The sequence below is a fragment of the Biomphalaria glabrata genome, chromosome 2 (assembly GCF_947242115.1).
Source record: "Biomphalaria glabrata chromosome 2, xgBioGlab47.1, whole genome shotgun sequence".
In the NCBI taxonomy this organism is placed as follows: Eukaryota; Metazoa; Mollusca; class Gastropoda; family Planorbidae; genus Biomphalaria; species Biomphalaria glabrata.
Window position 1 is genome coordinate 22,927,156 of NC_074712.1, and position 16,480 is coordinate 22,943,635.

The 16,480-nt window shown below is 37.7% G+C and overlaps 1 protein-coding gene across 2 annotated transcripts in view; it reads right to left on the bottom strand.

The window, feature by feature from the left end:
• The window catches only part of LOC106058650 (uncharacterized), a 40,155-nt gene extending 23,696 nt beyond the window's left edge, over window positions 1-16,459 (bottom strand). The window contains exons 1-4 of one of the 2 annotated variants that reach the window (XM_056019662.1): window positions 16,301-16,458; window positions 8,932-8,979; window positions 7,332-7,404; window positions 6,001-6,026 (exon numbers count right to left, since the gene is read on the bottom strand). In XM_056019662.1, the coding sequence (XP_055875637.1) occupies window positions 6,001-6,026; window positions 7,332-7,404; window positions 8,932-8,979; window positions 16,301-16,378 (225 nt within the window). In that variant the 5' untranslated portion in view covers window positions 16,379-16,458. Of the gene's footprint in view, window positions 1-6,000; window positions 6,027-7,331; window positions 7,405-8,931; window positions 8,980-16,300 lie in introns of both variants that reach the window. The other variant, XM_056019663.1, reaches the window with a different exon arrangement.
• Between the last annotated feature and the right edge of the window lie 21 nt (window positions 16,460-16,480).

Genomic DNA, 16,480 nt, shown 5'->3' on the forward strand with positions numbered 1-16,480 from the left:
AAGTCGACATATATTGAGAACAGGGCACTCAGTACACTGAGGTTCTGTCAAACCTAGCATGTAAAGTCTGGACTTGGCGGCCTGTGCGTAACGTCACAAAACTAGACTAATCGGACAAAATGGCAAGTACCAGCACAGTGCTGTGGAGTACTCAAGAGCAGGACAAGACACATAGAAAGTTTCTGGTCATCCACTGCACACAGATAAATCTTTCACTGACAGCTGGTTCACACAATTGTCAATGGCATCATGAGGATTTTCGGAACTTGGGAATTTTATAGTGTCACATGGGCTGGATCCAGGATGTGACAATGCCATAGAGCATGGACAGTGCACAGTTTCCTTTTTACAATCTTGTTACTTGTTAATACACGATTAGGAATTCGGGCGAACAATTATTTGTTTTATCAATTGGGTAAAGTACCATCAGCTTACCAAGGACTGGCGAGTGCCCAAATGCGGAGATAGAACACATCTCTCTGGGAAACCATTGTTTAAATTGGAAGCCGAGTCACCACTACTGACTCCTCCCACAGCTTATACCAGCAAGCTTGATCTGCCTGTGGCCAGTGGCGTAGCTAGGGTATATGAAGTCCAACGCGGCAGCTCTTCATGATGCAACCCCCCCCCCCCCCCAAAAAAAAAAAAAGAAAGAAAACAGCGAAAAGACGTTTTTTTTTTTCCGAACTAATGTGTATTCATTGTTAAAGTGATGCTGATTCGCAAAAGAAAAATCAGTTTCACAAAAAGATACTACAAATAAATTGTACGTGCTTTCTTGCTCGCTATTGTTTTCTCATCAATTGCCAAATTAGTGAAACACAGATTTCTCCTAGTTGATTGCAATTAATTCTTGATCAACTTAAGTCTGAAAAAAACTACGCTCGCATGTAACCACGCTTACCGCAATTGCAAATGAAAACAATATTTAGAACTAAATCATCCAGCCCATATCTTTTTGTTTTTAAATAAAACTCAAGATCTCAAACAAAATGATGCCGAATCGATTTCAGCTTCAGCAGCCCGAATTCCTGCCTAACTCAAGGAATGGTTCGAGCAGAAAATGAATTAGGATGATAACAAAAGAATTTCTAGCCCATCATTACCCATACCAATGTACATTAGCATTTTGAAAAAATTAATCCAGTTTTTAGATGTCAGGTGTACTGTCATAATAATTGAGATAGATTTGGCTCGTAATCATCCAATATTACAATAATAAGTTTGTTTTGTATTTGTGGGGTCATGTACGTATTTGGTCTGGACATGCACTCTCAGGAGTGGATCGTACTTGGATAGTAATTTCCCAAACTCTTTGAGTTTGTCTTTTCAATTCTTCTTCAATTTGTTCGCAATGTGCATTGAGTGCCTGATTCTGCTTTAAGAGAAAAGAAATGATATCCAAGATTCTTTTCAGGTAGCAATATCAGATTTTTACCCTTTGATCCCTACCGTCAACCATTTCAACCAGAGATGACAATTTCTCCGTCAATGCTAGCACTTAGCGCGCCAACCAGACTTTTCAGTGTTGAGCCACGTCCATACTAGTGTTTACATGACAGTCTTACAATGAAGAACTAGTGAGTATTTACATGACAGTCTTACATTGAACTAGTGAGTGTTTACATGACAGTCTTACAATGAAGAACTAGTGAGTATTTACATGACAGTCTTACAATGAACTAGTGAGTGTTTACATGACAGTCTTACAATGAAGAACTAGTTAGTATTTACATGACAGTCTTACAATGAACTAGTGAGTGTTTACATGACAGTCTTACAATGAACTAGTTAGTATTTACATGACAGTCTTACAATGAACTAGTTAGTATTTACATGACAGTCTTACAATGAACTAGTGAGTGTTTACATGACAGTCTTACAATGAACTAGTTAGTATTTACATGACAGTCTTACAATGAACTAGTGAGTGTTTACATGACAGTCTTACAATGAACTAGTGAGTGTTTACATGACAGTCTTACAATGAACTAGTTAGTATTTACATGACAGTCTTACAATGAACTAGTTAGTATTTACATGACAGTCTTACAATGAACTAGTGAGTGTTTACATGACTGTCTTACAATGAACTAGTGAGTGTTTACATGACAGTCTTACAATGAACTAGTTAGTATTTACATGACAGTCTTATAATGAACTAGTTAGTATTTACATGACAGTCTTACAAAGAACTAGTGAGTGTTTACATGACTGTCTTACAATGAACTAGTTAGTATTTACATGACAGTCTTATAATGAACTAGTGAGTGTTTACATGACAGTCTTACAATGAACTAGTGAGTGTTTACATGACAGTCTTACAATGAACTAGTTAGTATTTACATGACAGTCTTACAATGAACTAGTGAGTGTTTACATGACAGTCTTACAATGAACTAGTTAGTATTTACATGACAGTCTTACAATGAACTAGTTAGTATTTACATGACAGTCTTACAATGAACTAGTGAGTGTTTACATGACAGTCTTACAATGAACTAGTTAGTATTTACATGACAGTCTTACAATGAACTAGTGAGTGTTTACATGACAGTCATACAATGAACTAGTCAGTATTTACATGACAGTCTTACAATGAAGAACTAGTTAGTATTTACATGACAGTCTTACAATCAACTAGTTAGTATTTACATGACAGTCTTACAATGAACTACTTAGTATTTACATGACAGTCTTACAATGAACTAGTTAGTATTTACATGACAGTCTTACAATGAACTAGTTAGTATTTACATGACAGTCTTACAATGAACTAGTTAGTATTTACATGACAGTCTTACAATGAACTAGTTAGTATTTACATGACAGTCTTACAATGAACTAGTTAGTATTTACATGACAGTCTTACAATCAACTAGTTAGTATTTACATGACAGTCTTACAATGAACTAGTTAGTATTTACATGACAGTCTTACAATGAACTAGTTAGTATTTACATGACAGTCTTACAATGAAGAACTAGTTAGTATTTACATGATTGTCTTACAATGAACTAGTTAGTATTTACATGACAGTCTTACAATGAACTAGTTAGTATTTACATGACAGTCTTACAATGAACTAGTTAGTATTTACATGACAGTCTTACAATGAACTAGTTAGTATTTACATGACAGTCTTACAATGAACTAGTTAGTATTTACATGACAGTCTTACAAAGAACTAGTGAGTGTTTACATGACTGTCTTACAATGAACTAGTTAGTATTTACATGACAGTCTTACAATGAACTAGTGAGGAATTACATGACAGTTTTACAATGAACTAGTGAGTATTTACATGACAGTCTTACAATGAACTAGTGAGGAATTACATGACAGTCTTACAATGAACTAGTGAGTATTTACATGACAGTCTTACAATGAACTAGTGAGTGTTCTATACGGTTCGCCACTAGAACCCTCTAGACCAGGGGTGGGCAAATTACGGCCCGCTCGCCAGTCCTTGGTAAGCTGATGGTACTTTACCTAATTGATAGAAATCAGGTGTGCCCACGGTACATACATATAAAAATGCAAATATTAAAAATAATATCTATATAAATTATTGAAACTGTCTCATTATAGAAGTTTTAAGTAAACGAAGATTATGCTTATTGGCTATACATCAATACACTCGATTCAAGACACAATCTCTGAGTGTTGGGTAGGCTTGGAACAAGATGGCAAGTGAAACAACTAATGGTACTCGATATTCATTTGAGAAAATATTTTTTTTAAATATCCCAACCATAAACTCGAAACAGGAAAGTTTGCACAAAGCTGCATAAAATTTCATCAGTATGTTGTACATAATATCATAGAAATCAAACTTAATAGTGCTCTAGGGATGTTAACCACAGGTAGTTCCGATTTATGAACAAAATAACTCAATGTATCCGCGAGCTTAGTATGGGAAAGGCAAATGAGAAGAATATAAAACTCAAGGAAGAAATTGTTATGTTACTTGAAGGACATTGACTGTGACCTAGTTACCAATATTTCTAATGAAGAGTGGAAGACAGATTTTATGTTTTTATAACTGCTATTGCAATTGGTTGCTTATATATGAAATATAAATCCATGTTAAATCTTTTCAAACAAGGCTTTCCCATTTCTACAGGCAAGCAAAAGAAAATAGTTTTTGTCATTTTCCTTTGCTGAAAGGTGAAACTATTTTTAGTGAAATAATTAATAGTACAGCACTTATTAAGATTCCCTAATTATGCAATTCATAAAAGCAAATTTTAAGACGTCAAGAACCAGTTTTCAATACTATCCTCTCACCATTTAGTGCAGAAGCTGATTCAGCTCCAGAGGACATAATTCTAAGCAAAGAGAAGCTCCAGTACTACCACGGAAGTCTTATGGGTGCCAGAAGCTGTATTTCCACACTTAAAAAACCCTTGCTGCTGTTCACACATACATATGTACACATACATCAGTTCTTCTTCTTCGTTCTCATTTTACATGCTGGAGGGTTCAGATCAGTAACTCTATATCTGAGATGAACCGTGCAGTTGCTTCCAGATCAGGCAGTTCTCCGAATAGTCCTTAGAGAGTCTTGTTCGGGTCTCTTGATTTAGAATGTACCATTGCAGGACATGGTCAGCATTCTCTGGTGATGCTCCACAAGGGCAGGTTTCCCTCGTCACGACATTTAACTTCCGGAACATATATTATTGTCTCATTCAGTGAGAAAACATTTTTTGTGGAAACTAAACAAGTATAATCACTGGTCAATGTTGACTGACTGTAATTTGACATCAGTCACACACAGGGGTAACAACTAGTAAGATAGTTTCACAGTTACGAACATTATGCACGAGTGTAAAAAGTAAAATACTGCACATTAAGTACAAATGTACAACAAATTTTGATATAAAAAGACAACATCAATTTTAAAAAAATTGTAAAATTGGTTTCAAAAACTGCTAACTCTTGTACTTTTTCAACGCGGTGTGTGAAAAAAAAGAAGAAAGAAATGTGAATAATACAGTGTAAATATGAATTAAAAGACATTCTACACAGTTAGCGAGCGTATCTTTCTAAGATATATACATAAATGCGGCCCGCCATTCCCAAAATTTTTTTTCATGCGGCCCTCGATACAAAAAGGTTGCCCACCCCTGCTCTAGACCCAGAAGCACCATCATCTATTAGCAAATACCTAATTAATTAAAATTATTATAAGTTTGTTTGTATTTCTTTAGACACTAGAGCCTCAGACCATTTATTAACGCTCCCCTTCAATGTCCTGAAGGAAAGTAGCCTAATCTTTCTGTCTGGTTTCAAGCAGATTTTAATCAAATTTCGTTGCTTTCCAGGGAGATAGAAAGCCATTTAAGACTCGGTGGGGGAGGGGGCAGCCCTCTCTTCTTAATTTCTTTATCTATACCACCACTGCACCACTTTAATAAGACTTTAAAATTCCTCCATCCACACCAATGCAATGAAGTCAGTTTCATATAGCACTCCACTAGGGGTCTTTTCTGCTTTCCGTTGGGCCTATGTCAATGTATTTAGCCAGATGCCATGCTGAAGATGCATGGGAAAGGCGATACAAAAAATTCAATAGAAGAATCTAAGAAGTGTAAATGAAACATATTATATTGATAAAAATAATTTTAGAATTGTATTAGCTTAAGTCACTAAATAGATATACGAAACCTCTTTATGTTCTTTTTTAAAGAACAATTTATTGGCAACATTTGATTTCTTAAAGTAGGATTTGTTGTTAAACAAGATCTCATGGCATTCCTATTTTCTCTAGTACATAAAATTCTGTTTTGAAGAAATATCTGTCATTTGTACGAGATAGCATGGAAATAGGGAAAAAACTGACATTAAAGATTTTTTTCTCAAACTGATTTTGTTGACAGACCTACTCTGGTTCTATGAATTAAATATAGAAACTATTAACTGTACAAAATAAGTATTTCTAAAATAAATGTAAAATATATATATATATATATATATATAAAGTTATTTACTCACAACGAAGGTACTGACAACCATGCTTACTGTTAAAAGAAATGTTATTTTCATAAATATTTATGTAATTTTCAAGCATTTCATTAAAATAAAAATTAAACAAGGTTATAAAGACAGTTTGTGTGGAAACAAAAGCTCAAAATCGGTCCGATATGGCAGATAAAATAGACAAGTTTTAATATTTTCAGAAAGCATAGCCTATCAGAAACAATGAACTACACTACAACCCTATCGCCGTCGATACAAAAAGAAGAGACGTGCTTGTGTCGAAAGTGTTGCCGAGACTGTTGTAGTGTTAGTACGACTAAAGACCTGATAAAGTTCAATCCTAGGTGGGTTATACAAAGAACGCATCACGAATGAAGAGAGTACTAACATGATTAATACAGCCATTGGACCCCAGGATGACCTGCTAACCCCTGTCACAAAATGTAAACTCAAACTCTATGACGCATGAAAAGGTCATCAGGGCTCGCAAAGACATTCCTTCAGGGAACAGTACCGTGAGGAATATGAAGAGGAAGACAGAGAAAGCGATGGGAAGAAAAAATCAAAGAATGGTCAGGCCTGTCAGTAAATAAAATTCTACCAAAGGCAAAAGACAGAAAGGAATGGAGAAAGATGGTTGACAGATCTTGAGTGGTGCTCCAACAGACTAAGGGATAGATGAATGTGAAGTAAAACGTGAACCTAGCCTAACTAATGTTAATGAATGAATATCTAAATGATCTTGTTGTTTTGTAAAGGGTCAATCTCTCATCCAAAGCCTCAATAAATATATAACTTCCCTTAAAAAAAAACTTTTCCCTTTAGCCAAGTAGGCCTATTTGTGGATAATAATGTGCAGTTGCAGTGCACGTGTACGCCTATAATATGAAATGTGACCTCTTAATTGTTGTTTTAAATTATGTTCCATTTATATGCATACTAAATTATTTTTTTCTCTTTAAAAAAAATATAATGATCTTTTGTTGTAAATGTAGGTAGTTACAAAAATTACTTGATTTAGTAATAGGCCTACGGTGCACTTTATAACATTATAATAAAGTAAAAAGGTCACATCCGTTACTAAATAGTCTCCCATGTTGTTGTTTTTTACTATTAATAGTGAATAGTTGTAAAAATGGTGTATTTTTATGAGAAAAAACTGCTTGCATAGTCTGTGACCGTTTTAATAAACTTACCTTCCCTGAAGTTTTTCATAAGTGGTGTATTTTTTTTAATCTGATTGCATAGATATGTTTAAAAATAAAATTTTTCACTTTCAGAAAAGAAAAAAGTAGCCATTGCATCAGAACTTTGAAAGGTCTAAAACCAACTTGAACAATACTTACTTATGAGGTTACAGACTAACAGATAATAAGAACCATTTTTATGTCCTTGTACAAAGCAAAGTATCACTGCAATCTGCAATAAAGTTTATAATGCAGTTACCAGTTGAGGCTAGGATAATTAATTACTAGCTTTTTGTTTTTGTTTGAATTTTTTTTATATAGTAAACTTATTTGTAAAAAAAAATACTTAGAAATCTACTAGCTTTAATTTCATAAACTATTTAATTAAATGGATCTGTGCTGTGCTGACAATGTGACTGCTTTGCTGGGTGTGTGATTAAATCATATGGTAGATATGTTCATCATTTTTTTATATCTAAATACCTATTTGATTGCTGGCTGTTTGAAAGAAAACAATTTAAACCTCATAACAAATGGCAGTACACAGATTGAACTAGCAAAATGTAACCCTATAGACTGAATGCCGTAGTGAACATATTAATTGATTGTAATGTTGATAATCTACCGTATGCTTGATTTATATGTTAACTGGCTGGTTGTTGGTTGTTATGGTGCATGTGTGGTAGATAATGGCCATTTTAAAGAGAAAATATGTTTAATTGCTGAAACATGAGTAGAAAAATTGTTAATGGTAGAAGAATGTATGACTGGCACAGTTAAAATATTTTCTAACCATGATAAGCATAATAATAATCAATATGCAGCCATTACCAATGACTAAAGAAAACAAAAAGAAGAACACATCAATTTACTTTTAAGCACAATATAAGTACTTTGTCCCATTTTAAACCAAATTAACTAATAAATTAACTATTATAAAGATACTTGCAGCTTGAAACATCACATCAGTCCAAATTTGATGTCAAGAAATCCCATATCAAATGGTGATTTTTTTTTCTCTGATTTAGTCCATATTATATATATATATATATATATATTATATATATTTGTGGGCAATAACATTTTGGTTGTTAGTTGCTTCCTTGTTATCACCAGAAGTAATAATGGTTTTAAGCACACCATTACCTATAAAATGCTTCCAATGGCATGCACCCCAAATAGCCTTTGACAAAGAGTGCAACTCCTGGTCATCACCTAAAGTTCATATATTGAGCCTGATGACAGAAGAAGGGGCACCTAACCCAGTAAGGAGGGGCTCATTAGCCTTGGAGTGCTTCCTAAACATAGGAAAGGCTTCTAAGACAAGAAAAAAAAAGACCTAACAAAACCTGCAAAGCTACTGATCCCAAATTGTGTAGGATATTTTCAGTTCCTTTGAACACATCAGCTGCATGGGGAAGGGGGAACTGCTATGTGGATGACATTGTTCCAACCATAAATAATTAATGCCCAGGCTTTCATATATATATATATATTATTTTTCTAGCCAGCTTTATTGCCGTACAAGGTGTTGGTTATGTTGGGCTGTAGTGGAATTAGGGATATATATATATCTGTATATATATATCTGTATATATATACCTGTATATATATATATATATATATATATATATATATATATATATATATATATAATTGTTTAAATTTCACAAAGAATGTTATATTATATATTGTGGGTATGAAAGATAGACATATGTGTTAATCTAATTTTAAAAAATTGTAAGTAACCCTAACATACCAGTACCATCAAGAGTGTAAGAGCATTGACAACTCTCACTGTTAGGACCTGTTGATAAAAGTCAATATTTTTAGCCTGAGAATGTAAATCAAATGACACAAAAAAAATCGAGGCTATTAATTTTGTATAAATATATATTCATAATAGACTAGTGGAATCTACTTTCTCACTACCGTCCTTACAAGACACAAGTCTCACTAACAGTGGCATCACTAGGATGGGTGTCACCCAGTGCCGTAAGGTAAGGGAGTCCCCCTCCCCCCCCCTGCATTCCTCTTAAATCTTCCTAATAAAAACTATTGTTGTTCTTTTTTTTTTTTGCACTATAATACAGTTCGGTGATTGCTGTACAAAAACTTAAAAAAGCAAATTTTATTAACATCAACATTTAAAAATCTACAATAACTTAAAATATTACAAACTAAGAGTTTCCTTTTCAAGATTTTAAATGTGAAAACTTATAAATAACTTTAAACGGAATATCTTTTGCAACTTTGTTTTCAATGAACATATTTGCTTGATTTGAAATTCGTGTTTCAAAAGTTTTGAATAGTTCTTAATTAACTTTAGTTTTGAAAAACTTTGAAAGCTTTGGTATTTCTGTTAAAATATCTTGTTGTCTGGCTCAATATAAAAGAGATCAATTCACTCCAGTGTTAACCTATTTGAATAGTGAATCCAGCATCTTAAGATTACCCTCCTGACATTTTTATATTATTAAAACGTATTACTTATAACATGCTAGTTTGAATTGACAAAAGTTAACTCAACAACAGTTTTATCTAACTTGTCACACATTTTGTAGAGTAAATGTTTAAAAGCTCTAGCCTAGCCACCAATTTGCCAATAATTAACACTTTAATTTGAAGGTACACTTGTGTTTTATTGACTTTTCCCCCAGTACATCTGCCAACAAGAAAGTAAAGAATGAAAGGAATGCATGCATTTACAGACAGCTGGCCATGGCCTTTGCGCTGCACTTATAGTGTTTGTATTTTCAGAGTGACTGCAAAGATTTTCCCCATCACAAATTCATCAAATCGTTCTTGCATGGGTCTAATAGCAACACGATGAGCACTCCAGCAAGTTGTTTATAGGCCTTTTTAATGATACTCTATGATTAATTAGAATATCCCATCGATTGGTAAAAGTGGCAAAGAAAGTAAACTTTTTTTCTAGAATACAGAAAAAATAAATTTATGTAAGAAGCATTTTCTGATTAAGAATTTCAAAGCACATAGTTTAAGTAAACAATGTACACAATGTTTACGTTTCTTTTCTGTTCTTCATTCATACTGCCTGTACTCCTTCATGAATTCTTGACATTGTAGCTGCATTACCATGTCCCTGAGCTCATCATATCAATACGTTAAGCTCATCTCTTTCCAGGCATTTTAAATTATCAGAACTGATCATCAGCTTTTGATCCACTTAAAGAGGAATATCCTTCAAAATTTCTGTCATTTGAACATAATCATTGCAACTGTTAATATCTCTTAAAATTTCAGATATCTATGTTAGGTGTGCTGTAATACAAGATCATTGGCCTCCTTCAGTCGTAGAACGACTATGGTTCATCTCAGAGCACACTTCCTCATGTGGCTGTGGAGCCATATTTTGGAGAGACACTGCCGTCCACAGATAGCGCAGGTTAAGGGGGCTTTTGCTTCAGTGGTAGAGGAGCTGGCCGTTTTTTTGGATTGTACGTTTTTCTTCTTGAGCTGAGACCCATGTACTTTCACTGTCCATAGCTTTCTTGGTCACTGTCTCTCTCCATCTGTTGCGGTCCAGAGCTGTTTTCCCAATTGTCAGTATTGATGTTAACTGATTTGAGGTCACGTTTTATTACCTCTATTTAGTACAAGATACCAGAGTACATTCCAGCATTTATGTCTCTAATAAGTGTATCTCTTAAGTGGTTTGCTAAAACATGGATGGCTGCCTGGCCATGCGATTTGCGTGCTAGACTGTCGTTCAGATTTATCAATGGTGACCTGGGTTCAAACCCTGCTCAATCCCATCCCCTGTAGTCCTCTGAGAAGTTTTGGAGTAGGCAGTTAATTATCTTTAACTCTGAAAGAACATTTGACACATGTAAAACATCTTACAAACAAACAAATAAACTCTCTGAGTTTTGGTACAAGGTTGGAAAGTAACTTATAAGTTATTTTTTCAGTACTTGGTCTTATTTGGATAACATTTCCACTATCTATTTTTTGCAGCCTAGATCCAGCTGCCAAAATGTTCCAAATTTGAAAGCCTGATAAATGCTCCTCATTCTTCTAGCGAGTTTCTCATTGTGGACATTCCCACTTGCTAATGATTTTCCCCCATTAAGAATAAGTTTATAAACCATTTTCATACCTCTCAATCTTGCTTCTGCCACATTTGTATGTTGGCTTTTTTTTTTTATAAATAAGTGCATTTATTCCACTTGGGTGTCACTCCCTATCGAGTGTCATCTGGTAGGCTACGGCCCGCACCCCTTGGTGACGCCATTGCTCACAAGTCAAATTAAAAAATTAGTATTCTTACTCAGTTATAATTATAAAATGATTATATTATAATTAAAAATGAAGTAGGTGCATGTTCTACGTCAAAATGAATTACGCACACAAAGAGTTGCGATAACATGGAAGCCAAAACGAGGAAAGCGCAAACAGGGACGTCCTCGTATTACTTGGCGGCACACCTTCATGGAGGACCTCAGAACAGTGAACGCCAGGTGGGAGGAGGCTTCATCTGCAGACATTGCCAGTGACAGATCTTTATGGAGACAGCTTGCCGCCCAATGCGCCGAACGGCGCGGGAGGGTCTAAGTAAGTCTTATGATCATTTTATGATGCCTATAATATAGCTGCCTTGCCTTGCCTTATGGCAAGTTATGGCTCATCTCTTATTGATTTGATTTGATTTTGATTTTAGGCACATCGGCACAATTTAGGCCATGTCGTGCCCGCAGTCCCTCAAGGACCACTCTCTCTCTCTAAACAACAAGGGCCAAATTCTATACAGTCCTATCATTAAAATCAAGGTCTATTCACAGTTAAAATAGTAAAGGAGTAAAGGTAGTAAAAATTTAATTATTTGGTAAAAATCTAATGTAAATAGTACATGTTTACAAATTCATAAATCAGATCTTCGTAGACAACCCCACTTCCCGGATAAAGCTCAGTACCTTCCCAGGGTCGACACTATCAAACAGTGTCTTTAAGCTAGTGGCTCCAAAATACCTCTCCCTGACATCCTGATATGTGGGGCAATCAACGAGGATATGTTCCACGGTAAGGCGAGAGTCACAGTACTCACAAAGTGGGGGCTCGTCTCTCTTTAGCACAAAAGAGTGCGTGATGTAGGTGTGGCCGATCCTAAGTCTGGACATGGTCGTGGCAGAGGCAATACTTTGTCTCAGGTCCGAGCAGGGAACCTGGGTTCCTGACACCGCATGATTTAGGGCTCTCTTTGCTTCTCTGTCTGCGGCTTCGTTTCCCTCAATGCCAACATGGGAGGGGACCCAGAGGAAGGTGACATCCCTACGGTCGGCTGTTATTTGGTCCAACAGCTTCAGGCTCTTATGTGTCAATGGGATGTCAGTCTTCATCCGCCCCAAAGCTTGCAATGCAGATTTGGAGTCGGAGCAGATTATAAATTTCCTCCTTTCTGATGCTTTAGCGGCCATAAGTGCAATTCGGCCGTAAAAATGGAGCAGCCATCGTGGAGTCTACGGGAGATTGTTTTTTTTCCGAAAGGAGCAGGCACACGCGACCTTTCCATCCATTTTGGATCCGTCTGTGTAGATGGTGCCACAATCTCCATAGCTCTCCTGCAGTTCCCTAAAGTGGACTTGTAGTATGCTTTGGGTCTGTATTTTCTTTTTTGAAATTAAGGAGGGATAAATTTAATTTGGGTTTATTCATTAGCCAAGGAGGATTCTGAGGGGTTTCTATTTTAGAGATTTGGTCATTGGGTGGGGTTAAATTTTGGATGGGTTCTCTCATTCGAAGGCCCAACGGCTGTATGACGTTAGGCCGATTGTATAATTCTACCTCTGTGGGGTTAAATATGGAGTCGAAAGCAGGGTTCGTGGGGTTGGATTTTAGCTTGACTATATACTGCATTGCAAGTTTTTTCATTCTTATATCCATGGGGGGTTCTCCAGCCTCCACATGGAGACTTGGGATAGGTGATGTACGAAACGCACCGAGACAGAGACGCAGGGCAGCATTTTGTATTGGTTCCAGTATTTTTAGATAAGACTTCCTTGCTGCTCCATATATTATGGATCCGTAGTCTAGCTTGGATCGAATTAGACTCCGATATAGCAGCAGCAAGGTATCTCTGTCAGCTCCCCAGTCCGTATGGCTGAGTACTCTAAGTATGTTTAATGACTTTTGGCATTTCTTCTTAAGTTCCTTAATGTGGGGGAGAAAATTAAATTTGGAATCTAGGGTGAGGCCTAAAAATTGTGTAGTTTTCACGACAGGGATCTTCTTTTTGTGTATAAATAGTTCAGGGTCTGGGTGGAGTCCCCTTAGATTACAAAAATTCACACTAACTGTTTTGGAGTCTGAAAATTTAAAACCATTGTCGTTTGCCCAACCCTGAATTTTGTTTAAACATAACTGTAATTTTCTTCTAAGGTGTTCAAGTTTTTCCCATAAATAAAAATGACAAAGTTCGAGACAGTTCGTCCTTGGTTTTTCAAATGCCCTATTGCATTTGATTCTTTCCCTTTGATTCGCCTTACTGCCTTCCAAACCGCTCTAGCAGAAGTTTTGGCATCCAGACTGCCGACAAAACTTCTCCATGAATTCCTTTTGGCTGACCGTATGGTTTGTCTAGCCTTTGCTCTAGCTATCCTGAATAGCTTTAGGTTTTCCTGGGAAGGATTCTTTATAAATGCAGCCAGTCGTTTTTTCCTATCGCCAATAGCACTTTTGCAAGCTGTATCAAACCATGGTTTGCTAGGCCGTTTTGGATCTGCAGAGGTTAGGGGTACAACTTTCCTGGCTATACTTAGTAGCTTGCTAGCAAAGGTATCAGCTGGGTTCTGTTCATCGAGGATATTTTCTGTGATATCCTCGGAGCATCTTTTTTGGAATTGTTCCCAATCGGCCTTATTCAGTTTCCACCGCTGAGGTCGTCCCAATGAAGGGAGATTGTTAGTAATGATGATTGGGAAGATATCCTCCAGCATACGACCTCTTGTGTCGGTATTGTTGGATCCCCACATCGTGTTATGGGCATTGAAATCCCCAAGGATTAAATAAGGCCGGGGGAGTTGTTTCAATAGGTCCTCCATGTCTGTTGGGTTTAATGGAGCGCCTGGTGGTAGATACAGGCTGCAGCAAGTGATAACCTTGTGAAGGGTTATCCTAGCTGCTACGGCCTGTAGTGTGGTCTGTAGTTCTACCCTCTCATGGGGGATGCTATCCTTCACAAGGATACAGACTCCACCTGATGCTCTCTCTGCATCCTCAACATTCTTGCTGTTATTTCCTCCTCTCTCACCTCGGGCATCTTCTCCGCTTTGATTTCTCCCCTTAGGGAGTTTGTCAACCTCTAATTCGGTAGAGGTTGGGGTGTGTGGCTGGGTTCTCTGAGGAGAACCTGTGTCAGACATGATGTCTCCGGGTTCTCCCGGAGTATTGGTTTTGACATGCTGCTCAGTCTCCATGCACTCATCAGCGAGCACAGAGAACCTGTTCTTTAGCATGACAACAGGGCTTTATTGTTTCTTCAGAGGTGTGTTCTTTGGCGGTGTTTTCTTCTGAGTTGGAGGAGGAGGGGGTGGTGGGGTCAGTGTGTCCGTCTGTGTGGCTATGGAGCTTCCTATCTTAGCAACAGCCTGGGCGTAGGTATTTGTCAAGCCGAATTGGCCCTTAGGTAGGGCCAATACAGCCGATTTCGCCTGGCTGAAGGTACATCCATTTCTTTCCTTGTTCTCCTGCACGGCAACCTCCTGTTTCCACACAGGGCAGTCCTTGGAGTAGGCTGAGTGGCCAGCATGACAGTTTGGGCATTTGAACTGGGCTGTGCAGCCCTTGTCCTCATGACCCTCTCCAGCACATCTGGCACACACAGTGTTCCTCTTGCAGACTGCCGCGCCGTGTCCATAACCCTGGCACTTGAAGCACCTCATGGGGTTAGGTATGTAGGGCCTCACTGGAACTCGTAGGTATCCTGCCTTCACTTACTCTGGCGGTGTCCTAGTTCCGAATGTGAGGATAATAGTGGCGGTTTTGACCTCCTCACCATCCCTGCGCCTAGTAATGCGCCGGGCATGTGCGACTCCTTCAATGCCCTCCACTATTTCCTTCCAGTAGGTCCCTAGAGCTGATTACACATCTGCTGGTGTTCAGACTCTTGTGTGGCATGACTTCCACTTGGAGATCACAGAGTCTTCTGCATCTTAAAAGCCCATCAGAGTGTGTCTTGCCATCTATTTCTACAAGAAGTTCCATTGATTTGTGTAGCTTAGACACACTCTTGGGCTTGAGTCCCTTATAGATAAGGAAAGGGCTCAGCTTTGTCAGGCTTTTCCTCTCCTCTGTGCACCTGACCACCAAAAATGATGGCCAGGTAGTACAGCTTTTTGTGGCCTCCTCCTTTTTAGCCTCAATACGGCGTCTCTTGCCCAGACTTAAGTCTGGGGCAAGTAGTTTATTGGTTTTTTTTTATCCATATATATTTTCTTGTTAGTTCGGCACCTGTGCTCCCCACCCGCCATCGAGTCCAACAAGGGGACGGACCATTCGGATGTCCAGAATGAGCCCGCCAGGGCTACACAGGTGCTATACTCAGTCAGCTGCTGCATCGGACATGTGTCCGATACAGCAGCTCCCTGATTGACCCTCCAGCCACCGCCCTCCAGCATAGGTCGACGACCTATGCTGGTAGCTCGGCATGACCAGACGGTTGACCCAGAGCGGGCCATCTGGGCCTCAGGTCTAGGGGAACTTGGAGCCAAAGTATTGTGTTGTTGTGGTTTATCCTCATATAGCCACCACTCAAACACCAGGATCTCTTTATCCCACCTTACCCGTCGCAGTCCACGGCAAACGGACTGGTCTAGTGAGAATTTAAAGTTAAGGAGACAGTGTGATGATCAATGAAGGCAGACTTAGGAAAAGAGGAGGCAGACACAATGATAGAAAAGAAGTAGGGCACTTTTGAGCTCCAAAAGTGCTATTAAGGAAAGAGGAGCGCAGTTTAGCGCCTACGTCATGTCTCGGGACGCCTCATCTCTTATTATCTACTCACTAGTCTTTATATTATTTACATAGAGCTAATTAATCACTCTGTTGTCATATATGGATTATTTGAAAGATAAAAATTAAGTCGTGTGAAAAATTATAATTGTACTCACAATTTTAGGGCTTAATTCGTGGTAAATAGCGTTGCTATCAACGCCAACTGTTTCAGAAGTAGACATTTTGAAAGTCATGTGAGCTCATCACTAAACTATATATATAGATTCTAGATTGTTTTTAGGCCATTTGATAATTGTAAATCTTCTATTTTTAGCTTTAAGGTTTGAAGCATGTGA